Raw genomic sequence first — 1,794 nt, forward strand, 5'->3', positions numbered from 1 at the left:
CTTCATTCCGTCTGTTTGCCAGTCCTTCATTCCGTCTGCTTGCCAGTCCTTCATTCCGTCTGCTTGCCAGTCCTTCATTCCATCTGTCTGCCAGGCCTTCATCCGTCTGTCTGCCAGTCCTTCATTCCGTCTGTCTGCCAGTCCTTCATTCTGTCTGTCTGCCAGTCCTTCATTCCGTCTGCTTGCCAGTCCTTCATTCCGTCTGTCTGCCAGGCCTTCATCCGTCTGTCTGCCAGTCCTTCATTCCATCTGTCTGCCAGTCCTTCATTCCGTCTGCTTGCCAGTCCTTCATTCCGTCTGTCTGCTAGTCCTTCATTCTGTCTTTCTGCCAGTCCTTCATTCCGTCTGCTTGCCAGTCCTTCACTCTGTCTGTCTGCCAGGCCTTCATCCATCTGTCTGCCAGTCCTTAATTCCGTCTGTCTGCCAGTCCTTCATTCCATCTGTCTGCCAGTCCTTCATTCCGGCTGCTTGCCAGCCCTTCATTCCGTCTGTCTGCCAGGCCTTCATCTGTTTGTCTGCCAGTCCTTCATTCCGTCTGTCTGCCATTCCTTCATTCCATCTGGCTGCCAGTCCGTCTGTTCACCAGTCCTTCATTCCATTTGTCTGTCTGTCCATCTGTCTGCCAGTCCTTCATTCCGCCTGTCTGCCAGTTCGCCATTCTGTTTGTCTTCCAGTCCTTCATTCCGTCTGTCTGCCAGTCCGTCATTCCGTCTGTCTGCCAGTCCGTCATTCCGTCTGTCTGCCAGTCCTTCATTCCGTCTGTCTGCCAGTCCTTCATTCCATCTGTTTGCCAGTCCTTCATTCCGTCTGTCTGCCAGTCCTTCATTCCATCTGTTTGCCAGTCCGTCATTCCGTCTGTCTGCCAGTCCTTCATTCCGTCTGTCTGCCAGTCCTTCATTCCATCTGTTTGCCAGTCCGTCATTCCGTCTGTCTGCCAGTCCTTCATTCCGTCTGTCTGCCAGTCCTTCATTCCATCTGTTTGCCAGTCCGTCATTCCGTCTGTCTGCCAGTCCTTCATTCCGTCTGTCTGCCAGTCCTTCATTCCATCTGTTTGCCAGTCCTTCATTCCGTCTGTCTGCCAGTCCTTCATTCCGGCTGTCTGCCAGTCCTTCATTCCATCTGTTTGCCAGTCCTTCATTCCGTCTGTCTGTCCGTCTGTCTGCCAGTCCTTCATTCCGTCTGTCTGTCCATCTGTCCGCCAGTCCTTCATTCCGTCTGCCTGCCAGTCCTTTATTCCGTCTGCCTGCCAGTCCTTCATTCCGTTTGTCTGCCAGTCCGTCAGTCCGGCTATCCGTCAGTCCATCAACTAATCCGAAATATAAAACACCAAGGTGAGTCTGTGTCCCTGTAGCATTCACCCAGGCGGCCGTGTAAGGAAAAATCGCAGATGACCTGAAAAGATAAGAAGATTTATTTTCGCCGGTTCGCTTCCCCGGTAATTTGTTCTGCTTTCGGATCGGAGTCGAGATATGTAGGAGCCGGGGAATTTATTTGGGCATTCATATTTATTAACTCGTATTTGCTTCGTCAACATCTCCGGAAGGGAGTGTTTTGATTAGATGTTTTCGCTCTTCGATTCTTGATGTTTAGGTGCTCAAGGAGGTCGGGGTGTTTTTAAATCGGCAAGATTTTAAATCGTAATTTTTTTTTATATCGGGATGTTTTTTAAAAAGCTCATTTTTTAAAATCGGGATGTTTTAGAGTGATTTTTTTAATGGGGATGTTTTTAAAGAGTGATTTTTTTAAATTGTGATATTTTAAAGAGTGATTTTTTTAAATCTGGATGTTTTTAAA

The 1,794-nt window shown here is 48.6% G+C and overlaps 1 protein-coding gene across 1 annotated transcript; it reads right to left on the reverse strand.

The window, feature by feature from the left end:
- Positions 1-550: 550 nt before the first annotated feature.
- On the reverse strand, positions 551-1,258 carry LOC136854748 (S-antigen protein-like). Its single transcript, XM_067131335.1, has one exon. It carries the CDS (start codon positions 1,256-1,258, stop codon positions 551-553), a length of 708 nt encoding a protein of 235 aa, XP_066987436.1.
- Positions 1,259-1,794: the final 536 nt, after the last annotated feature.

This window comes from Macrobrachium rosenbergii, chromosome 30 (genome assembly GCF_040412425.1).
Source record: "Macrobrachium rosenbergii isolate ZJJX-2024 chromosome 30, ASM4041242v1, whole genome shotgun sequence".
Classification (NCBI taxonomy): Eukaryota; Metazoa; Arthropoda; class Malacostraca; order Decapoda; family Palaemonidae; genus Macrobrachium; species Macrobrachium rosenbergii.